Source organism: Lepidochelys kempii, chromosome 3 (genome assembly GCF_965140265.1).
Source record: "Lepidochelys kempii isolate rLepKem1 chromosome 3, rLepKem1.hap2, whole genome shotgun sequence".
Classification (NCBI taxonomy): Eukaryota; Metazoa; Chordata; order Testudines; family Cheloniidae; genus Lepidochelys; species Lepidochelys kempii.
In genome coordinates, this window is record NC_133258.1 from 115,379,878 (window position 1) to 115,400,991 (window position 21,114).

A 21,114-nucleotide genomic window follows, 5' to 3' on the forward strand; every position below is an offset into this window, starting at 1 on the left:
TTAATGTGCAGCAGCGGTCAAAAAAGCTAACAATGTTAGGAACTATTAGGAAAGGGATAGATAATAAAACAGAAAATATTGTAATGAGGCTATATAAATCCATGGTGTGCCCACATCTTGAATACTGCATGCAGTTCTGGTTTCCCCATCTCAAAATAGATATATTAGAATTAGAAAAGATGCAGAATAGGACAATGGAAATGATGAGGGGAAATTAAAAAGACTGGGACTTCAGCTTAGAAAAAGAAACAACTAAGGGGGAGGGATATAATAGAGGTCTATAAAATCATGAATGGTATGGAGAAACTGAAGAGTAAAGTGTTATTTACACCTTCCTGTAACACAAGAACTAAGGGTCACCCAGTGAAATTGACAGGCATCAGGTTTAAAACAAACAAAAGGAAGTACTTCTTCATACAACACACAGTCAACCTGTGGAACTCATTGCCATGGGATGCTGTGAAAGCCAAAAGTCTAACTGGGTTCAAAAAAGAATTAAATAAGTTAATGTAGGATAGGTTCACAAATGGCTATTAGCCAAGATGGTCAAGGACATGACCCCATGCTTTGGGCATCTCTAAACTGCCAACTGCCAGAAGCTGGGACTGGACAGCAGAGGATGGATCACGTGATAATTGCTCTGTTCTGTTCCTTCCTTCTGAAGCACCTGGTATTTGGCCACTGTCAGAAGACAGGATACTGGGCGAGATGGACCATTGGTCTGACCCAGTATGGCTGTTCTTACATTCTTGAGATGAACTAATAGGCTGGAGTTGAATTGCTTGTCCCTTTGAAGTGAATGGGATTTTTGCCATTGATTTCATTGGAGTCAGGATTTCACTCTCATTTTGCGCCAATACAATGGGTAACATAGACTTTTCATTTGCATCCAGAAATCAAGTTGTTAGATATAAAGTAAATGTCATTATTTGTGCCTGCAAATGGGAGGACCTGTTGAAGTGCACTTGAAAATCAAGCCGTGTAAGTCTTTTGCATGTCTAGAACATGTTTTAAAAAACAACAGCAAAATAATTGCATTACTGTGCTTTAATTTTTTCCCCAAGATAAACAAGGAATACAACCTCTCTGTCATGCAATTATTGTTATTGTATTTTACAAATGGAATTCATTTAGATCGGGTGCCGTGCCACACATACTATACCTGTAGGTCCTGGAGTGTTGACTCATGTGTCTGAGCATCGCCTTCAAGATATGATAAACACTCAAGTTTTTCCTGTTCCTTTTCCAGCCATACTTCAAAGGCCTTCAGTTTTCTTTGGTACTCATGATGTAAGTGAAGCAGTTTCTCAGATTTGGTTACAGCCTCCTGTTTGTTAAAAATACTTCATTTGAGCCACAACCAGTTAAGAGATTATAGAAACATAGAACTGGAAGGAACCTTGAGAGGTCATCTAGCCCAGTCCCCTACACTCAAGGCAGGACTAAGTATTGTAAACTATAAATCCTAGAAATGAAATACAAAGTTTGGATCTAGAGCTGAACTTTCTCAAAGTTCAGGGGGTCTAGATTCAGGGGGATGGTTTGTGTAATTACAGAAAGAGAGGGGGCATCTATGAAGATAAAGATGTAGATTCAGATGGGAACTTTGGCTCAATTTGAAGCTATTTGGATCTGGTCTTTTGGTTTGAGAACATTTATAGTTAAAGCATTGATTAATACTAACAATGGACCTGCTTTTTTATTTCATTTACTTTGTTTTTAAACTAGCACAACTCCAGTGACTTAATTGGAATTATTCCTGATTGCCACATGTGTGAGCTCAGAATCTGGCCCATTTTCTTTTCAGGAATTCAGACCCTTGTCAACTACATACAATAATAGTTCCACCTCTTATTTACAGTATATAATAGCATTCCTTATGGAGAATCTCACAGTGTTTTGCTATATCTAAAGATAACTTTGCTGATTACTAAGAACTAGACAGTGAACCCTATATTTAAACTGATAAACAATCATTTTCATGAGTAGTCCCTCTGATTTCACAATCTGGCCCTAAAACACTGCCATATCTGGGGCACAACACCATAGCCATCATATGTCAGCAACATTACAGAATGGTGTTTTCAGAAGCAATACTAAAAGATTATCTACAACTGAAACTGCAGGGGGATTTCTGTAATTACCAACAGAGAAGTTTGTTCAGGACACTAGGGTTAAGTCCCATGCTTAATATATCTGCCATGAGATCTTTGCTGACTACAAGAGGGTTAGGCTTCATTTTTACATCTCATGTAAAAGATAGCACCTCCACCACAATGACCCAAGCATTATGCAGGACTGATAGAGAATCCCTATTATTGCACCTAGATTTCCCATTCACATTTTGTCCAGGCCCTCACTGATTATTATTTTATCAGATGCCACAAAATCACAGCCCAATGTGGCACGACTGCAGATGAGTTTCTGCCAGTACATATAATTTTCAAAAGTTCATGATTTTTTAAGATACTGTATTAAAACTGCTTCAGCCTTCATCACTCTCTGACATCAAACTTTCCAAAAGCACTTACCATTGAGTGTAGCACTTACTTTGATGGATCATATGACACGGAAGTCAATGGAACTCAGCCTCGTACTAAGCACTATATTTAGTAGTGACTGTAAAAGTAGGCCCTTGGTGAATTACTTAACATCAGTACAAATACAAAGTGTTTACATTTGTCATATGACATGCATTCATGGTCAAACAAAAATCCTTCTTTGTATTTGCACTGATGTTTTTAAGCTTTCGGGTGGGTGAAATCCTAGCCATACTAAAGTCAATGAGAGTTTTGCTTTTGAATTCAAGATAGCCAGAGATATTAAATCTGCCCCCCAAATTATACACATTAAAAATTCTGAAACAAACAAACAGACCCTCTCTCCCTCCACCCCAAACTCAAAGAAAAACACTGGAGTACTGACAAGATAAACTGTACCATTGTCCTGTCTTTGAGGAACCTGTATCGTTCTTGGAGGTCCTGGAGTTCAAGCTGGGTTACATAATGCTCAGTCATGCCAGTGCCTTTTGCTTCAATGGTCTCTAATAGGCTGCTGTGACTCAACACTTCTTCACTGAGTAACTGCATAACATAGAGTAAATGAACAGGTTTACTAATGATCAATATTCAAACATGTCCAGCGACAGCTTGTTTGTTTGTAAGGTAATTAGTGGGTTTTTTTTGGCCTATTAGTTTGTTGCTTACTTATATTGCTCTTACAGATTCTCTTCTCAATAGGTCTGCACAGGCCTAAGTGACAGTGGAATTTTGCCCACTGAATTTATATGGTTCAAGTTCCTCCAAGTGCAAGACTAATTTCTTCCACCTTGCTATTTCTCTCATAAACACATAGCAGTGTATGCATTAGGGAAAAAAAAATCCAAAGCCAGAGATACCTATCAAAATAGAACTCCACTGCACATACCCCTCTCTCCCTGGGGAGAGGATGAAAGCGGGAATGAATCACAGCCAGATGGTAGCCACATTGCTTACTGCACTACTCAAAAGCACTCAGATATTAAAGTGGTTAAGGATGTGCATGTGTGTAAGAAACTACCTCGCATAAGACTTCACTGGAGAAATAACAGCAATAATGACATTGCATGGCAATTAATAACCACCTGGATTAAGCTCCTGAGGCTTCACTTTGGGCCATTAACTCCTTGTTATTTACTTATATCAATTTACTATTTACTATTATCAAATGTCTGACTCAAAACACATTATTACTTAACTAAATGCAGCGTACGACTATAATGCAGAATGGGACTGATTCACTGTTGCCCAGCACTCTATGTAGTTATATACACCAGCACAGAAACAATGCTGTGAAGTAAAACATGTCCATTCTAATGTCGTAGCATATTGTGCCATTTTGAACAAGAATATGAGAGAATTATGAGAATATAAACTTGAAGAAGATTTATCTCTAAGGCTTTTTTTTAAGTCAGTTGGCCAAAATTTGAACTTCACCCTACCATGGAGAGATTTCCTGTCTAGTATGGTTTGTAGTACTGTTCCTCCCCCCAGCAGTTAATGGCTGCAGCAGCAGAATTTAATGAGGAAACAGGACTTCAATCTGAACAGCTATCTGCCTGATTTCTAGTGCATACACCAGGGCAGAAGCTAAGTATCAAACAGTTGTATCTGTCTGTTTAGACATCATGGTAATATTTATTCCATTATAACATACAATAAAACTATTACTCATACCACCACGGAGGATTTTTCTTAAGATTATAGTAACAGTAAACAAACCTTTGCTTTACTGAGGACAGCTGTTTTTTCCCTCAGCTCTGCACACTGTCTCTCAGAAGCATTCATGCTCGCTTCCACTTTGTCCATCCAGCTGGAAAATTTACGAACATCATCCTGGTAACTTGTCCATTTGGACAGCGCTCCTTCCAGCTGACTACAATTTAAAAATACATATCAGTTGATATTCAGTATCTCATATTATTCTAGCAATTAGATAAGGCAATAAACAGTCATCCAAGTTTTAGGTTTGTTAGGGGGACAGAATGAAAGGAGACATGTAATATGCTGAACTGCCCTATGAAAAGTGCTACAGATCTTGGCTGGCTAATATATAGAAGGGTACCAATATTGAGGCTACTTGCCCACATCTGAAAAGGGACAGTAAAGGACATTAGTGGTGGATACAGGATGCTTGCAGTCCCAGCATCTCCCTCAACCATGTGTGCACTAGCTCTAGTAAATATATGGGTAAAGCATGGTATAAAGGAATAGAATCTATAAGACTTGACTCCAAGTACCATACTTTATATCTCATCATACATTAGGGAGCAGATACTATCTACTGATAAATAGTCTTGATTGTTTGAAACTTGGAAATGTTTGTAATTAGTAATACTCACCATATTTTTGTCCTATGACTACAGGGGTGTTAGCAGGCCACTTCACTTTGAATGGTCCCTTAGAATAGTGCTCACTACTTATGCTAAAATATCTGCTCCACCTTGCATTTAGCTGTGACACACACTCAGTACCTTTCCCAGACCTGAAGAAGAACTCTGTGCAGCTTGAAAGGTTGTCTCTCTCACCAACAGAAGTTGGTCCAATGGAAGATATTACCTCGCCCACCTTGCCTGTCTCGTAATCATATGACTTCTGGAGATAATACTAATATTTTCAACTGTGTTGTCTCCCGTTACCATTCCCCACTCACATCTCTTTTTACCTTTTACAGTGAATGCAAGAGGACAAGAGAGAAGCCCACGTTTCCTTAAGTGTCTGTAACTGTTGTTCAATGACAGGCACTCCTTCCGGAGAAGTGTTTTGCAGAACAGATTCTCCTCTTGTCAGCATCATTTTCATCTGGATTTCCTTCTCCTGCTTCACTGATAACAGTCTCTAGAAAGCAAACAGACCTTGTTCTAGCCTCATTGTTGTGACATGTATGTAGTCCTTCTCCCAAAAAGAGAGGAAATGATTAATAAATGTTACTAGAAAAGAAGTTGCTACACTACACCTTGAATGGATTGTACAAGCTGTTTATTGGGAGGGTGGGCTTGACAGCTGGGTCTCCCTAGTAAAAGAGGCCTTTCAAAGGAAGGGTTTGGGCCATAAGAGAAACCTAGCACTCAGGGAGAGAGAGCGTTTTCCTGGAATCTGGGCAGAAAGGGCTTTGTTCTACAGATTTCCAAGCTGAACACTACAGAGAAAAAGAGAGTGGGAACTAGAACTCTCACTGTCTCTATAGTGATCCATGGAGAACTGGAGATATTTTGTGGTGAAAGAGCCCTTCTGCTCTGGTGCTGAAATAAAACTCAGTTTAAGACCTACCTACAACACTGCGGTGCCTCACTTTTGAAACCCGGTGACCCCAGTATTGCCAGCTCTCACAATTTTATCACATCTTGCAGCATTTGCTGTTTTTCTTAAACCCCAGCTCCTGGAGTTGTGTACGTATGGGATTTTCAGCTTTCATTAAAAATAAAAAGTAACTGTCTAGCTCTTATGGTTGTGCAGAAAAATCAGAAAACGTGAACCCGCCTCAAAACAGAAAGCAAATGAAAAGAATGCTAAATTTATGATTTGATTAAAAATCATGAGATTTCAACTCTCATAATTTTTGGGGCCTGACTCAGGATTTTTAAATGCTGGAGATTGACAATGCTGGGGATGCCCAATGTTACCGACAATAACGTAAACATGATCATCCACCACCTTTTCTTTTTTTTTTTTTTTGGTAGAGCATTGCAACGTTTTCTGTACAGTGATATCAGTTGGCATATTCTCTCTAAGCGCAATACTCCCCCCCAACCGTGGTGTTGCAGTGTAACACCCTCAATGCAAGATTCTATCTGAGAGGCACAATCTACCCCTAAATGAGCAATGCATTAGTTACTACAAACAAATAACAAACTACATTAACGGAATGTGATAGTTATACAATACAGCACTTAAGTCACTTGTAACATTTGACACAGTATGATTGTGTAACTAAAAACAATATCATACTTTCTCTATAGCCTTAGTTAACGACGTATCGTCTTGAAATTTTTTTCTTCAATATTTACACCATTTTCCATGTCACAATGGTCCAGTATATCTTTATCTTATCCTTTTTACTCCAAAAGGCAACATTTTTCCAAATGTTTTTTTGAGGTAAATGAAAAATTGGTGTTTGAATTTTGCAAACTTACTTATAGTGGTCACTATTTCATAGCAACTGAAGTAATGTGTCCTGTGTGTGTCATCTTTGTAGCCATTTGTTAACATACCTCCAGCTTTAATATTCTGCTGTCTAGAACACTTTTGTCTGCTGTGGGGAGACAGTAAGATTCCAGCATATGTACTGTATCAGCCATCCAGTCCTGGAGTTCTTTTATGCCATGAGAGAACTGATGGTGCTCTGCGACAATCCTATCCATTCTGGAAACCTTCTCCTGAAATTCATATGGAAATTAACACTGCCAACCATTCCAGTGATTGTTACCGCTCAATATGCACTTAGAGCAGGTGGCTAAACTGTGTCTACCATATTTCATGCATATGTTGCATGCTCAAGTGCGTATACGTGCAGTTATCTGCTTTGCATGAGTGGTGCATGCACCATATGCATGTGCCAATTTTACACTACATTTAGTCCCCCAAATTAGAAGATTTGGCTCTTCAAATGCTCCCTTTTTCAGTCTATGCAATGTATCAATAGATCTAAGTGTATAACAAATCAGTCAGTCTCATAAAAAACTACATTAGCAAAACCATTTGAAGGACTTACTTATAAGTGAGAATTTTTTTTACATAAAGTAGCCATTTTCATTTACATTTTTTCAATTAATAGATTCCATGGTCAGAAGGGACCGCTGTGATAATCTTGTCTACCCACCTGTGTAACACATGCCACAGAACTTCCCCCAAATAATTATCAGAGCAGACTTTTTAGAAAAACATCCACCCTTGATTTAAAAATCGTCAGTGGTGGGGAATCTATAATAAGAACTGGTAAATTGTTCCAATGGTCAATTATTCTCACCATTAAAAATGTATGGCTTAATTGCAGTCTAATTTGTCTACATGCAATTTTCAGTCATTGGATCATATTATTATACCTTTCTCAGCTAGATTGAAGAGCGCATTATTAAATATCTGTTCACCATGCACATATCTAAGATTCTAATCAATTCACCCCTTAACTTTCTCTTTGTTAAGCTAATACATTGAGCTTTTAGAGTCTATCACTGTAAGGCATATTTTCTAATCCTTTAATCATTCTCTGACTCTTCTCTGATCCCTCTCCAAATTATCAACATCCTTCTTGAATTGTGGACACCAGAACTGGACATAGTATTATGTCCAGCAGCAGTCACACAAGTGCCAAATACACAGGTAAAATAATCTCTCTACCTCTACTTGAGATTCCCCTGCTTAAGCTCTTTTGGCCAGAGCATCACATTTGGAGCTCATGTTCAAGTAATTATCTGCTCCCACCACAAAACTTTTTCACAGTTACTGCTCCCCAAGATAGAGTCCCCCATTCTGTAAGGATGGCCTATATTCTCTGTTTCTAATGAATAAATTTACATTTAGCCATATTAAAACATGTAATGTTTGCTTGTGCCCAGTTTACCAACTGACCAAAATCGCTCTGAATCAATGACCTATCTTCATTATTTCCCGCTCCCCAAATTTTTGTGTCATCTGCAAACTTTATCAGGGATGATTTTATGTTTTCTTTTGGGTCACTGATAAAAATATTAAATAGCATAGGGCCAAGAGCTGGTCCCCGAGGGATCCACAGGAAACACAGCCCCTCTATGATAATTCCCCATTTACATTTTGAGACCTATTAGTTAGCCACTTCAATATATACTATATACAGAACTAAATACAAAGAATTATTAAAATAATATTAGATACTAGGGCTTAACTCCATAAAAATAGGTATACTTCATAGTCTATCATCCTTCTAGAGGAAGGACATAAAACCTGACTTTGTGGACAGTAAATTCACTCCTTAATTTCAGTACTATCTTTAACTTAGCCCATTGGTCTATGTTCTGAAGTGTCATATGGCAGAGAGATTTTGAGTAGTTAATGGACCCCAAATGGCACATAATTTCTCATTTGCATTTGTCTCACTTCAGTTTCCAGCTATTGTTTTTTGTTAGGCCTATTTCCATTTTCTTACACCCTTTTCTTCCACATATGGAGCTTGCCTTACCTTATCCATATCTTCATGGCCTCAGGACTGAATTATTTCAACACACTCCGCACAGGGCTGCCCCCAAAGATCACTTAGGAACTGCGGGCAGTACACAGTGTGAGCACACGCATCTCACAGCTCTGTGCAAGCACTGGTACCCTGCTGACGCTTTGGGTCCAGATCTTTGGGATTGCCCCGTATAAGAAGGTACATAGAGCCAGGGTGTGTGACATGCCACAAACTCCCAGTCTCTGATTTTAAGATATGCAAGGAATTCCATTAGTTTCAACTTGTGAGAATTTCCCCATACTCCTTTTCCCTTCCTTTATTTTTTTTTTTTATCATGAGGAGCGTGATATGGCCCTATATACAATATTTTTGTATATTATATGACTATATGTTTCATATTTCTCTATTTGTGTACACTTAGTTGACAAATTAACAAACTAGTCATTATTAAAAATAGAAATGAGATACTTTATTAAATGGTCTCATATTAAATGGTCTCCAATAACACACTTCTAATATTCATAATTGTTTATATTACAGTAGTGCCTGCTTGATCTCCAACTGAGATCAAGGCCCCACCATGATAGGCATTGCAGGAGTGATATAGTCCTTGTTCTAAACAGCTTACAATTCAAATAGGCAAGGAAGACAGAAGGTAAGAGGGGAAAGGGAGGCACACAGTGGTGAGCTGACTTGCCCAATGTCACACAGCACGTCAGTGGGATAGATGGGAAACAGATGCAGGTCTCCCAGCCTCAATCCAGTGCCCACTACAGAATGCTACCTCGCTCTGATAACTCAAAAGCCCCTAACAGCTACCAAATGCTTTTTAAAAATGCTGAAACCAATCTACCAACTTCTAGACACAGAAATTCATAATGGAGATATTAAGCTTTAATATGAGGACTGGTTAAGTATTAGCAACATTTCAGTATTGTGATTCTGTATAAAATACCCCCAAGTTTTGAAAAATAATTACCGTACATGCTCCTGGAGATACTGATTATCAAACTAAATTATCCTAAATGCCATAAATCATGGCTTGCTTTTTTCATTCAAAACATCCAAATTTGTTTCATTTAAAACATAACTCCCCGCAAACTACCATTTTTTGCGGGGGGCAGAGAGGAGGGAAGGAATTATATCCCATGTATGTGGACTCTCAGTTTCTCTTCTCAGACCAGTGCATTGGAAAAAACAATTTGCGCAGTGTTCAATCAGGTAGACGATCCACACACACCTTTCCCCTCTATACCACAAGCCTCAGACATAGGATAGAGCAGACATACCATACAATACAGCAGCAGGACAGTTGCGATATTTCAGAATTCAACCATTCGTTTTCACTTGTCACATTCACAAGAACTGCTGGAAAGCGCACACAGTGGGGGTGCATTACCTTGGTTAGATTGCTTAGAGCTAGGTATTGAGAAGATAGCTGAGACACTCTGCGCATAAAGCTTTTGCTGGCAGCTTGCTCCTCCCACAGCTGCTGAGCTTTTTCTTTTAGCCTGTTGAGCTGAGGCTCGTGGCAGCTTATTTCCTCAAGGACAGACTGTAAAGCACAAGCATGTTACTATTAAGTGCGGGTGCAAAAGAGCAAGCAAAAAAGAAAGGAAGCAGCCCTGTTAACATGGAAATTCATGCCCTGGCCATCAGCAAGCATCTTAAAAAAAGGCAACAGTTGATCATTTTGTGCATGATACAGACACAGAAAGGAAACAACACATGTCATCAAGAAGTGCTGAGACACAAAATCTGCCTGAAGATTGAAGTAAGCCCCAAAACTGGATGCGGCCTTTAGCTGGAGATCAGGGTGCCAGCATGATCAAGCATTTATTAGGAATTCATGACACAGGAAACCAGGCTAGGGATGGCTGGATGTGTTTTTAGGCCCTTATCACCTGTAACTTTTGTTGTTCTTTCCTCTTTGCAGGGAGGTCATGCAGTCGACTACTGCTTTCTTGCATCATCTTCTCAGTTGTGTTCAGCCAGTCCTGGAGAGGCTCAGCACTTGCTTCAAAGTCCTTCATCTGGATCTTTAAGTTCTGTGGAGACGTGATGTGCACATTTAAAAAAAAAGTCAGTGCATGACTAAGTTTGCTGCAATGTTATTATGCAAACTATAACCCAAACCCAGAGGTATGCATACACAGGTATGCTAAGGTGTGAAGGGTTCATTTCAGCTCTGCTTTCTCTCCCACCCTGCACAAATGATCAGGAGGAAGGCTACGTTTGGGATCCAGAGTGGGAAAAATGATTTTAAAAAGGACATCTTCACAGCCAAGAGCTTAGCTGAACCATTACTTTCTGATTGTAATTTGCTTTACTTTCAAGTCCTTACAAATAAGCCTTTAAAAGCCCTTGCTGACTGCATATTTTTCCTGTGGACTCCTTCCATTGGCTGAGAGGAGAATATCTAAAACAATCAATGTGGATGAAAAAGCTCTAACCAGCATAATTCAAGTAGTTTAGTTTTCTCTAGTTTTTTTTGACTAATTTTCTTTTCATTCACTTCAGAATGAAAGATTTAGGATATGGGACTGCAACTTCTGGGTTTAGAAGGATTAATCCCCGTCCATGTGAGAACAGCACAGGATGCGTCCACTGTACTGCGTGACGTCTCCCCACACATCCACTCTGAGACAAAGAAGCCTAAATCAGTGTAGCTCCATTGTCTTTGGTGCTGATTTACAAGAGGTGAGGATCTGGACCAAAGAGTTTCCTACATTTCCTATCAATGCAATTTAAAACTGACCTAAAAGATATTTTCTGTCTCAACTAGAAGTTAGGGGCTTGAAACTGGAATCACTGGGAGAGATTTTATGGCCTATGTTATGATCATCCAGTTTTAAGTTCTGTGTCATGGCCCCTTCTGGACTTGAAGTATACTGTGTTAGAAAATAAACATCTTTCATAGAATCATAAAATACCAGGGTTGGAAGGGACCTCAGGAGGTCATCTAGTCCAACCCCTGCTCAAAGCAGGGCCAATTTTTGCCCCAGATCACCAAACGGCCCCACAAGGATTGAACTCACAACCCTGGGTTTAGCAGGCCAATGCTCAAATCACTGAGCTATCCTTCCCCGGGATAAAAACTATGCTACTTGAATAAGACCTTTTGAAAGGCGCAGACTACTGTGGTGTCACATTGTATCTATGATTAAAATATTTGCTTGGGTAAATCTTAATTACGTTTCAGTGGGACAAACTTGGTCTAGTGATTGCATGAAGGCCCAGATTCTGATAGCAAGGTACTATTAAACACGAGTAAGACTATTTGAGCTGGCCCATTTAAATCCGTCGAACTACTCATGGAGCAAGGGTATCAGAGTCTTGCACTAAAACAGTGTATTTTCATGCACCTTAGCTATTTGGTGTATTGGATGAAGCTCAAACTGCTGAGGTTGAGTCAGATTCCACCATCCTCTATCTTGACTAGCACATCACTATGTGAGCTATGATATTTAAATTAATGGGATGACTTGTTTGGTAAAGAACTACTCAATAGGAGTAAGGGTGACAGAATCTGACCCTCTGAGCTTAGCCATTTTCCAGTTGCATCATTTAGGGGCACTTAGAACTAGTTATCATAGAGCCATAGATTCCAAGGCCAGAAGGGAGAACTACATTATCTAGTCTGACATACTGTCTATCACAGGCCACTACCACCACCCAGCATCTGTACACTAAATCTCAACCAAAATTAGGCCAAAATATTACAGCCCACAGGAGATTAAACTATTATATGTGATAGGCAGAGAATAGGAGGGACCGAGACACAATAATACCCACTTAAACCCAGCAAGTGACCCACACTCCATGCTGTTGAGAAAGGCGACTCTCCCATCCCCCACAATCCACTGCCAATGTGACCTAGGGAAAAATTCCTTCCTGATGTCACATATGGGTGATCAATTAGACCCTGAGCACATGAGCAAGAACCAGACAGCAAAGCTGACCTTCCTCAGTAACAAGAAATGTAAAGCACTCAGTCTATCAAGATGCATGTAATAAGAAAAGAAAAGGTTTCTATTCAATCCATTTCCTGTTTGACTGGCTCCATACCTCCAAAGCAGATTCCTTCTGGTGCAGGGTGGAGAGAAAATTTTTCCAGTCTTCTTTAGCAGTAACAACTTTGGCCTGGATAACTTTAGCCTTTTCTTGGGGCAGAATAGTGCTCAGCAATTCTCCCTTGAACACCACAATGTTTAGTTTACGCTGGCCATTTTCACTTTCAGATAAGGATTCCTTGGCAAAAGAAATTAGCCAATTAGATAGATAATGTTATAGATAATGTGCAGAAAGAGTTTTCACAATCACACCAACTCATGTTTGTTTAAATGCATTCCACTTTATACCCAGTAAAAATCAGAGGCTTTAGGGACAGCAACAACCTAGACCAGAGGTACCACGAGCCTAAACGAAAGGGATACTAACAAGCTCGGACTGTGTGAGAATTCATAAAATGACCCATTCTTTACTGGGATAGGATACCGCTTTGAAAATCTCAATGTGTTGCAAGAAGCAATATTAGGGATTCAGTAGGTGGCAGGTAGACTTTGCTCAGAGTAGATATTGAACGAATACCCAGGCATGGTGGTCTGAGTTACTTTGCTACTGGAGAGATCATCTTTGAGGTGACACATACAGTGTAACTCACTTGGAATCTTCAATAACCACATAGGCCACATAACCCTGCTATTCGGGACAAACGCTAATTGTGGTAGTTACATTCTCCTTAGTTACTTCCACAATTCAAGGTATTCTGCACTTCATGGAGCTATTGCATAATGTGGATATTTCAAATTCCACCTCAGAAGTACCTGTATTTCAGTTATGGGTGAAATTTCTGTGTATAATTGTAAAAGTATTTTGTGAATCTTTGGATTGAAAGGAAATATATAACTACAGATATTTATTATGATGATGATCAGAATTGCCATAATATAAAGCTTCTGGTTCACAATTACCTTACCAAATTACTTCCAGATTAAGTTATGGGCTTAATGCAAAAAATTAATGGGTGAAGTTCTGTGTTACACAGGAAGTCAGACTAGATGATCAGAATGGCCCCTTCTGTCTCCAAAATCTGTGAGTGAAAACCTAGCCCCACTGAGGTCAATGGAAGTTTTACATTATGAACCTATGAATGTTTACTGACATCAAACAGGCTAATGGATTCCTAACTGTTGGAGGGATTAAGGAATGAAAGTGAACGTGGTTTCTTGAGAAATGCCAGGAAGTATGAGCAGAAGTTCTTTTATGTAGAATGTGTATACTGTGCATAGCAATCATGAATTTATGCAGAAGGTGAGCAAATGGTTATTTTAATCATGCAAGGTTTTCATGATGAATAAAAATTGCTTGTCACTGCTTGAATGACAAATGGGCTGACATTTCTGTTATTCCCAAACATCATTACCAGAAACAGCCAAATAATTTTCTCCTAAAGTGGGATTCCTTCGATGAAAAAGTGGAGACATTAATCCAACATTAAGCAAAATTTTAAGTACAATTCCAAGGGGAAAATTATCTCTTTTGGGACTTGGAATCTGCAGATAAACTATTGAAGAAGGATTAGTATTACCTTTAACTGAAAATATACAAGTTAATTGCCTGCTGGCATGTTTGTGGTCCTTTACTTACATTATAAAGATTATATTCATACATGATGAAAAGTTTGCAGAAACTATTACTTTGAAATAGTTTCAGGTACCACATAATGGTCTTGCCTTCCATTTTGTATTGTTGTTTTACAAACATTTTCCTATTTTTAAAACATATGTTTCCTCTGTGTCACTGTGTGAAAGACCCAGATGGATGGAGGAAACTGACTATGAGTAGGTCTAAATTTAATCGCACAGTGTGACTGTGGCTCAAGCTGACATACCTGAGCTAACATTAATTTAGCTGGCTTGGGTCCCCAAATGGTGAAGCTCTGGCAGAATGGGTTTCTGCGCAGGCTGAACAAGCCTATCCAAAACCCTGGATAGGTCACTCCTGCACTACTGAGATTTGAGCTAGCTAGAGTAAGGTTTGCTCAGGTCTGTGAGTTTGGGCTGTAATCACACCCTGTGTTTACAGTATAGACATATCCTACAATGTGGAAAATAGTGAAAATGGCTATCCACAAAATAAACAAACCAAACAGAGAAAAAAAATAATTCTCTAGTCCTTCTCACTTATAGTCATAATTAGTCTTGCTGTAACAACAGTAAACTAAAAATAGTAAGTAAACAAAATTCAGACAGATGTGTTGGTTTTAAGCTAATCATGTCCCTCTTAAATCAGTATCTGATTCTGGTGCAATTACCTGTATTTTCTGTAGACTTGTCAGTGCTTCATTGATATTTTGAGGCATGTCAAAACATTTGGCAGTGGTGATTTTTGAACTGACCAGCCACTGTTGGAAGTCCCTGAAAGCTGTCCGGAATCTCTGCTGCAAAACCTGCTCTTTATTCTGACAGCCCTTTGAAGCTTGTAGACAGAGGCTGAGTTTGTCATTTTACAGAGTTAAATGAAAACAGGGGGGGATGGGAGATTCAATTAGATACAATGAAATAGGCATTTCCACAGGTATTACACTAAGACTCATATTATATATACTTTGAGACTAAAAGCAACTGAACAATTTGTTTAGGGTTAGATTGTGTTCTTATCTTATATGGCCACGGGGGAAAAAGCCACCACCTCCTGCAAAACCTAACAGGTCTAGAGTGCATACTTCCCACCACCAAAAGCAAGTAAGAGGGAGTGAGCAGAGCCTTGGCTCCACCCCCAAAGTGCACCGGCCAGCAGAGCTGAGCCAAAGTGAGAGCGGCCAGGGAGGAGGGAGTAAAATGAGCAGGGAAAGAGCTGTTGCAACTTAATTCCTCCCAGGAAAAAAGGAAAAGCAGGGGAGGAATTGTGATGCTGAGTCACAGATTTTTCCCAGGGCTCATTCTGATGAGTAATACCCTTGCTAGAGCTGGGTGACTTTTTCCACATGAATAGTTTGTTCACCAAAAAAAAAAATAATGAGATTTTGGTAGACTAGAACCTCTTCATGAATTCAACAGCAATTCACTAAGTAGTTTTGGCCACTCCCCCCCCCCCCCAGAATTTAGGTACTGTTTACAAAATGGCCAGTGGTGATGCTTCAGCCATCCTTATAACTCTTAGCTAAGTGTTCAAGGCACTCACTTGGCATGTGGAAGACCCAAGTTCAATTCCCTCTGTGATGGGGAGTCAAGTTGGGGTGCCCCCATCAGCCTATTGCTGGCTTTGTACACCCTATCGTCAGGATTCCCTGTTATGTGGGTGATTTCGGCCAAGTAGGTCTCGGCCCTGACAGGGTCACTTAACCGACTAGTCCATGGTCTCTGAGCAGACAACAGAAACAAACAGCAGGGGGGACAGGCAATAGTACCTAGCAGCAATTGGGTTGCAGTCCCTGGGCAGGTACATAAACAGTCTAGGGCCCTGCAGCCCCCAGCACTTGGTGAATTAGCCTCCTGGGCACAGCAAAGCAGCAATCAGGCTGCAGCCCTGTGGTGGCGCAAAACAGACAGTCTGTAGGCCTTACTTCCCTCTGGGCTGGGACACAGAGCAGGCAGCAGCCACTTCAGCGGCTGGCGACTTGGCTTCCCTAGCAGTCTCTGCTGTTGGCAAGTCACCTGGAGCGTAGTCCAGGTCTTCAGGCTCTACCACCAGGAGCGTCGCAGGAACTGGAAGTGTACATCCTTCCTCCTCTGGCGCCCACCCTGACTGAGCTGGACTGACTCCTTTTATCTGGCTTCTTCACCTGGAGCATGCACAGCAAGGGAAAGGGGGCATGGTCGCCTGGGCCCACAATGATTGGCACGCCCCCAGCGGCGAAGTGTGGGATTGGTACACCCCATCACACACCCTACCCCTCAAGTCCAGATCAGACAGTTGCCCCCCATCCTGTCCTCTCCTCCCTCCCATCCAGGAAAAGAAGTCAGCATTTGCGTGGGCTTGGCCCAGGTGGTGAAGTACCTCAAATTGGTAGGGTTGGAGGGCAACGTACCATCTCATAATCCTGACATTAGTTTTCTTTCCATAGAATGGAGACATCGCAGGGATGCATGACCTGTGAAAAGTTGGAAGGGATTCCCCAACAGGTAGTACCATAGGGCTTCAACAGCCCATTTCACAGCCAGCCCCTCTTTTTCTATTGTGGAGTAGCTTGTCTCGTGATGGAATAACCTTCCACTCAGATAGAGCATCAGGTGCTCCTCCCCCTCATGCTCTTGCGACAGGACTGCTCCAAGGCCTACCTCTGAAGCACTGGTCTGGAGTATAAACCTTTTTGAAAAATCTGGGTGAAAAATGACTGGCTCCTGACTTAACCACCTCCTCAAGGTGTGGAAAGCGTATTCGCAGTCCCTAGACCACTGTACTCTCTTGGATTGAGTTTTTCATCAGGTCTGTTAGGGGTGCTGTTAATGTGGCAAACGCTGGAAGAAAACGTCTGTAGTAGCCGGCCAAGCTCAAAAACTGTCTCATCTGCCTCTTGGTTGTGGGGGTTGGACAGTCTCTCAGGGCTTAGACCTTATCCATGAGTGGGCACAGCTGCCCCACCCCACCGTGTATCCCAGATATGTTACCTCCTTTTGTTCTAGGTGACACCTGGAAAAGCCATATTGATGGCCAAACCCTCCAAGGGCTTGCAGCACCCCAGTGAGATGTCTAAGATGGTCATCCCAGCTGGTATTGTATATCACTATATCGTCGATATAGACCGCTGCATATTGCTTGTGTGGCCGCAGTAGCTGTTCCATAAGCCTCTGAAAGGTCACAGCGGCCCCATGTAGCCCAAATGGCATGGTCATAAATTGGAAGAGGCAGAACAGTATGGCAAAAGCTGTCTTCTCCTGGGAAGCAGGTGTCAGGGGAATTTGCCAGTATCTCTTTGTTAGATCGAGAGTAGATATGAGCTCGGCATTCCCCAACTGTTCCAGAATCTCTTCTACCCATAGCATAGGGTATGCATCAAAGCAGGAGATCACATTTACTTTTTGAAAATCTATGCAGAACCTTGTGAACCAGTCTGGTTTTAGAACAGGACTTCTCCACTCACTATGGGACTCTTCCATGACCCCCAAGGCTAGCTTCACCTCAAGTTCTTCTTTGACGATCCCCCGCATCTTCCAGGGCAATGACCGGTGATGATCTCGCACCCTCTGTCCTGGGCTCGTAGCTATGTGATGGTATGCCATCTTTGCCCATCCGGGATGGGGTGATAGAACAGCTGGAAAGGACTGGGTCAGTCGTTGCAGTTGTTGTCATTGTTCTTCATTGAGCTCCTGCCCAATGACCATTGCTGTGTCGATGGGGGTGGGGGGTTCAATGCGTCTGGTCCTAATTCAGGGTCAGCCAGGTAAGGTGCAATTACATGCCCTTCTGGGCCCTCCAGGCCTTTAGAGGTTGATGTGGTACACTCTAATATTGTGTCACCATCCTCGTAATCTACCAGTCTCACCCTTCGGACCACTTCAAATGGTCCCTGCCATTTGGCTAACAGTTTGGACTCAGATGAGGGGAGTAATAACAAGACACAATCACTGGGTTTGAAGGTCTGGAGATGGGTGCCCTGGGTGTATCTCTGTCTCAGATCTGTTAGGCTTTCATTAGATTATCGTGGGCAAACCCTCCGAGCCTCTTAAGGTACTCCCGCAGCTGTAATATATATGGAACTGACCCGGTAACTCGGGACTCTTGTTTCTCCCAGGTCTTGTGAAGGAGGTCCAGGATCCCCCTGGGTTGCCTCCTGAAAGACAGTTCAAATGGAGAGAACCCCTTAGACACTTGGGGTACCTCCTGTATTGTGAACGGCAAGTCAGGTAACAGTTTATCCCAATGTTGTGGGTCGTCCTCCACGAATTTACAGAGCATTGATTTCAAGGTCCCAGTAAAACTCTTGACTAAGCCATCGGTCCGGGGATGACAGACAGAAGTCTTCAGGGCCTGGATGTTTAGTAGCTTGCATAGCTTCGCCATTAGTCGATATGAAAAGTTGGCGCCCCAATCTGTCAGTATCTCTTTTGGTATCCCGACTTGGGCAAACATTTTCAAGAGTTCCTTTGCTATGACAGTTGCAGTCGCAGCCTCAGGGTATCAGGTTTCATAGTCTACCACCACCAATATGTAGCGGAACCCCGAACCGCTCTTCTCGAAGGGCCCAATTAGGTCCATGCCTATCCTCTCATATGACACTCCTACCACTGGGTGGGGGGTCGGGGCGCCTTGGGTATCCCTCTGGGACTGGGCCTTTGGCTCTCTGGGCAGTAGACACACAAGTCACTCTCTTCCCTATGGATGCCGGGCCAGAAAAACCTAAGGGCCACCTGGTGTGGGGTCTTCTCTCACCAACTGCAGCAGGTCACGCCGGAACTTACATGGCACCAGTGTTGGATCACTTCTTGCGTTTGCGGGTTCTTGGTCATCCAGTAAAGGTGTTCATCGTGGACCTCAAAGCGCGGTCCCTGGGGTGTCTGTGGATTGGCATCCCCTTCCTCCTCGGTTGCGGTCAATTGCTCCCACACACGACTCAGGGTGGGGTCTTCTTTTTGTTGTCTCAGGAAGTCCCCATCAGTCATTCCCACTTCACTTCCAGCATCTCCCCTCCTGCAGGGCGTGGTCCGGGGCCTTCTGCAGGGCAGGAGGGTCTCTCGTCTCGTCCTTCTTCTTCCTTCTGGCCTAGGAATCCCCTCACCCATGACCACTGGTTTGTTTGTGCCAATGGACGGCGCACCCATTCTTGCAGGATCTCCCTAAACCAGGACCAGTCTTGACCACTGTTCCCCCTAAGCTGTGCGCGTGCACACAGATCTTAAACCCCGCACACATGGCGAAACACCGCGCGCACTCCGACTTCAGCGGCTTCTTTTTTTTTTTTCTTCGGTGGCGGCACAGAAGAAATTTTTTGCACACACAGCCTGTTAAAAATTAGAGGGAACATTGGTCTTGACCTAGGACTACGGGATATGCCACCTTTTTGTCCAGACCGACCCGGTATGTCTCCTTGAGACTGCTCACCGTTAGCTTTACCTTAGTGGTGGCGGATAGTTGTACATACCTGTGGATGTACTGAAGGTATATAGGACTTCTGTCCAGTCCAGCGACTTCACCAGATTGGCCCATATGAGAGTCTGGCTGCAACCCAAGTCAATAAGACTGGATACTGGAGTGCCACTGACCTGCATAGGAACTATCAGTTTTGGTGAGCATCTTTGCCAGGCCCGAGAACCTGCTACCCAGACCTGGCCATAATTGCAGTCCATGAAAGGTCAGTGCCATCTGAAGTGTCCCTTCTGGCCACACTCATAACATCGACCCTTCAATGTGTCGGCCTCGGAGCTCTGTGGCGCTGGCCCCAGCCTCCAGCTTCCCTTCCCTGTTTACCCCATCACCCTGTTGTCAGAATTCCCTGTTAAGTGGGTGATTTCATCCAAGTGGGTTTCGGGCCCCCGACGGGGGTCACTTAATGAACTAGTCCGTGGTCTCTGGACGGACAAAACAAAACAACCAGTCTGGAGCCCTGCAACCTCCCAGCTGGGCCAGCAGTGGCACTTGGTGAATTAGCCCCCTGGACAGGGGAAAACATCAGTCAGTCTATGGCCCCTCGGTGGGGCAAAACAAACAAATAGTCTGTAGGACTTACTTCCCTCTGGGCTGGGACACAGAGCAGGCAGCAGCCTCCTCAGCAGGTGGCGGCTTGGCTTCCCAGCAGTCTCCGCCATCGGCAAGTCTTCTGGAGCGTAGTCAGGCTCTACCGCTAGAAGCACTGCAGGAACCAGCAATGTACGTCCTTCCTCCTCTGTTGCCCAACCCAACTGAGCTGTGCTAGCTCCTTTTATCTGGCTTCTCCACCTGGAGCATGTGCAGGAGAGGAAATGGGGCATGGCCACCTGGGCCCAAAATGATTGGTCTGCCCCCAGCAGCCCAGTGCGGAGTTGGTACACCCCGATACACCCTCTTCTGCCTGATGTGAAAAAGGGATGCGAACCTGGGTCTCCTACCCTGCAGGAGAGTGTCCTAGCCATTAGATTATGGGATATTCTCTCAATCTCTCCTGTGGAAACTTTCCCACTTTGTATAAACAATTAAATAATCATTGAAGCAGGGATTTGAATTCGATTCTCCCACATTTTTGGTGAGTGTCCAAATCACCAGGCTATAGAGTTATTTTCACTCTCTGTCTCTGGCCCAATGACTATCTGTTGTCATTCACAGTGCCAATTCTTAACCATTCAAAGCTGAGTCTTATGACTCAATCAAGGCCTTAAAAAAATAATTGGCAATTTTTTCCAACCTTTATTACCATCAAGTTTAAGGCAATCAGTAAATAATCCACTGTTTACTTGTGAATTTCTAACTTATGGTATCCTAGATCAAAATGTATATGTTACACACACAGAGTATTGT

The 21,114-nt window shown here is 42.3% G+C and overlaps 1 protein-coding gene across 12 annotated transcripts in view; it reads right to left on the bottom strand.

The window, feature by feature from the left end:
- The window catches only part of SYNE1 (spectrin repeat containing nuclear envelope protein 1), a 501,442-nt gene that overhangs the window by 228,829 nt on the left and 251,499 nt on the right, over positions 1-21,114 (bottom strand). For all 12 annotated transcript variants that reach the window (XM_073337684.1, XM_073337695.1, XM_073337685.1 and 9 more), the window contains 9 exons: positions 14,999-15,176; positions 12,751-12,933; positions 10,587-10,730; positions 10,082-10,237; positions 6,749-6,913; positions 5,203-5,375; positions 4,260-4,413; positions 2,940-3,083; positions 1,163-1,327 (listed from right to left, as the gene is read on the bottom strand). In XM_073337684.1, the coding sequence (XP_073193785.1) occupies positions 1,163-1,327; positions 2,940-3,083; positions 4,260-4,413; positions 5,203-5,375; positions 6,749-6,913; positions 10,082-10,237; positions 10,587-10,730; positions 12,751-12,933; positions 14,999-15,176 (1,462 nt within the window). The remainder of the gene's footprint in view (positions 1-1,162; positions 1,328-2,939; positions 3,084-4,259; positions 4,414-5,202; positions 5,376-6,748; positions 6,914-10,081; positions 10,238-10,586; positions 10,731-12,750; positions 12,934-14,998; positions 15,177-21,114) is intronic.